Source organism: Crocuta crocuta, unplaced genomic scaffold (assembly GCF_008692635.1).
Source record: "Crocuta crocuta isolate KB4526 unplaced genomic scaffold, BGI_CrCroc_1.0 scaffold274, whole genome shotgun sequence".
In the NCBI taxonomy this organism is placed as follows: Eukaryota; Metazoa; Chordata; class Mammalia; order Carnivora; family Hyaenidae; genus Crocuta; species Crocuta crocuta.
The window spans coordinates 2,426,612-2,430,036 of NW_027530222.1; the positions used below are offsets into that span (position 1 = coordinate 2,426,612).

The window sequence follows — 3,425 nt, forward strand, 5'->3', positions numbered from 1 at the left end:
AACAGCTCAGAGCCTGGAGCCTGCTTCAGATTCTGTGTTCCCTCCCTCTCTACCCCTCCGCAGCTCATGCTCTGTCTCTCCCTGTCTCTCAAAAATAAATAAGCAATGAAATAAATTTTTTTTAAAGTGAAACTAACCCAAGATTCTAATGAAAACCAATTCCAGGGTGAAGCTGTGCATAGGGTTTACAATTTAAATCAGAAGACGAAGTCAGTGGACCTCTACTAGAATGTCTTCAAGAAGAAAAATGAAACAGTCTGTGCAAAAGATATGATGACTATAGAAATGGATGGTATCAATGATATGGTAAAGAAAACATAATTTTTTTTCTCAAGGTACAAAAAAGACAACTGGAAATTCCAAGGGGAGACAAACAATAAGAATTACATTTTTAAAAAATTCATGATAAAAAAGGAAGGCAGCTAAAATGTAGCATAATTTTAAGTGATTTCTGAAATTATAAAAGAAAATTTATTTAATTTGGACTCTGGAACATTCTTCTTCAGGGAGCCCAGAGGTCATGATCTTGGACCTATTTATGTTTAAATGTAATTTTTTCATATTATTTGGCTATGCAATGAACAATAATTAAATAGGAAAGGATTAACCTTTATAGGATTTAACCTATAAACAACACATGAAAGGCAGGTTACAATAACATGAACTTGGCATTAACCTTGAAAATGTAAAAATAAAAGTATGGTTGACAGGATAGTATGTAGAAGAATATAGAAGGTAGAAGAAAAGAGAAAAGAGTTGATAGTCTCATCCAAGTATATCCAGAATGTGACTACTTCTCACCAACTCCACAAGCATTCCTTACTCAGAATTACCTTTATCTCTATCAGTTTACTGCAGTAGCCTCCCAACTAATCCCCCTGTTTCCACCAATGCTTTCCTATATTTATTCTCAACATGGAAGCTATATAAATCCTTCTAAATACAAATCAGACTACGTCACTTCTCTGCTCAAAACCTTTCAATGGCTTTCCAGTGCACCCAGAGTAAAAGAGAAAAGCTCTTATATCGGTCCATATGGCCCAATGTCATGTCACCTTCTGTTATCTCTCTGACCTCAGTGTCCACCACAGGGCCCTTTGCTTACTCCATTCCAGCCACACTAGCCTCCTTGCCAATCCTTGAATGTGCCAAGCACTCTCCTGTTTTGAGGCCTTTGCTGTTTTCCTCTGCCTGAACTCTCTTTCCTAAGATATTCATGTGGTTAACTCCCTGCCTGCCTTTAAGTCTTTGCTCAAACATCACTTCTCATTGAGGCCAAATCTGACCATCCAGCTTAAAAGTGTTACTCTCACCTCCCTATCTCCTGATTCCTCTTACCTTATTCTCCTTTTTTCCTCATTGAACTTGTCAGTGTCTACTATATAATTTATGTGTCTCAACACCCCTTCCCCCACTAGAATGTACAGGCCAATGAGGCTAGGATCTTTGTGTTGATCATTGAGCAGTTGGACTAGTGCCTATCATCACAGTAGATACTCAGTAAATAATCATTATATGAACAAATATAGCTTAAGAATCAAGAAATATTATATAAGCTTGTTGGGACAAACCTAGAGATTAAAGTACATTATTTAGAAACATAAAAGCAACTGATAATAAAACTATAATATCTATCAAAATTCAAGAAAGGATAGCTAAATCCTTATTTTTGCTATAGGCAGTGAATAGATACTGTCTTCTAAATTGAAAAGTCAAGAAATGGCACCAACAGCATATAATTGAAAGTTGAGAGTTAATTAATGGAGTATTAAAAATAAAAGGTTATTAAAAGTAACTGCTACTTCCATGTGTGTATATGTTTGTTATAAGCATAGAAATAAAGACTTGAAGGATACAGACCAGATCACTGCCAGTTGTAACTTCTTAGATAGTTTAAAGGAATAAAAGAGTAAAAGCCAGTAATTATTAAAAACAATTTTAATCTTTCTACCAAGTAAAGGAGGGTTGTTTGCCTCTGGTAAGTGGGACTGAGAAGTAGGGACAGAGAGATATTGTTTTTCAGTATAAATTCCTCAGTTCTGTTTTATTTTTGCCATGTACATGCATTACTTTGATAAAAATTTAAGAAGGGAAGTAAATTTAAAAAATTTTTAATGTTTATTTTTGAGAGAGAGAGAGAGCATGTGTAGAGGAGGAGCATAGATACAGGGAGACACAGAGTTTGAAGCAGACTCCAAGCTCTGAGCTGTCAGCACAGAGCTTGACACGGGGCTCAAACTCAGTAACTGTGAGATCCTGACTTGAGCCGAAATTGGACGCTTAACCAACTGAGCCACCCAGGCGCCCCAAAGGGAAATAAATTTTAAAATAATAAAAAGCATAAACAGATCTAGTTTTACTCTCGCACAGAAACAAATACCTAATAGGTTCCCAAATCACCACACCATCAAGGCCAATATGATTCCAACCTTGGGAATTTCCAAAGCAGATGTTTCCAGTTACCAAAAATAAAATGGCTATAAGAAATAAACTGAGATAAAATAACATTAAACATTTGGTTTTACTTTAACTTCCTGGTATATTCCTGGTACAGATTTCAAAATGTTCCTCTATTATCTAAAATAGTATCTATTTGAAAGCAAAGGCCTCCTCTCATCAACCTGCCAGAGATTTAGTCTAGTATTTCAGCATTTGACTTTGTTGTCTCCTTTCTAGATCATGTGAGTTAGCTTTACCTCTTTATGAGTTTGCCAAAAGCAAAGTAAAATACCAAACTAAACATCTGTAACTAAACAGAAGATTTAGTACTTTTACCTACAAGAGTTTGTTATAACAGAAATACTGTAATTGTTAAATCAAGATAAGGCTCCAGCCCTGGCAGACAGTGTAACCTTAGACCCTAGGGCTCAGGGAACAACCTGCTTCTTCTGACACTTATAGAGCTCTGAAGGACAGAGCATCTTCTTCTGCAGTCCTGTCAGGAACTAGGAGGAAAGTTCTGATGATGAGGGGCTATGTGTATCTACACAGGGTTCTACAGAATGCAAGGGCTCAGACTAAAAGCCCTTAGTCACCTATTCATCGGTCAGCCCTAGCATCTGATACCAATGTTCTTCTAATCCTTGTCAAGTCTGGAGGGGTTGATAAAGACAACTATCAGCAAGAACTCAAGCAAAAGAAAAATTCCAGTTCTTAACACTGATCCTATCACCAGAGGGTGGAGAAGAACACAGTACCAGTTAATACCAGGGAACAAAAGTTTCCTTTATCTGCACAGTATAGTATATCTATAGGACGGGAAAGCCATTACCTTATTCACAAAGATCAGCCTAACTACAGCAAAGGTAAGGTGACACACCATTAAAGGCATTTAAACTAATAAATGCTAAAATATTATCTGTGCATTTGTGTGTGTGTGTGTGTGTGTGTGTGTGTGTGTGTGTGCTTTAAAAAAAAAAAAAAAA

At 36.5% G+C, this 3,425-nt stretch overlaps 1 protein-coding gene across 1 annotated transcript in view; it reads left to right on the forward strand.

The window, feature by feature from the left end:
* The first annotated feature begins 273 nt into the window (after positions 1 to 273).
* EEIG2 (EEIG family member 2) overlaps positions 274 to 3,425 on the forward strand; it is a 103,209-nt gene continuing 100,057 nt past the window's right edge. The window contains exon 1 of the mRNA XM_077765614.1: positions 274 to 306. Coding sequence (XP_077621740.1) covers positions 274 to 306 — 33 coding nt within the window. The remainder of the gene's footprint in view (positions 307 to 3,425) is intronic.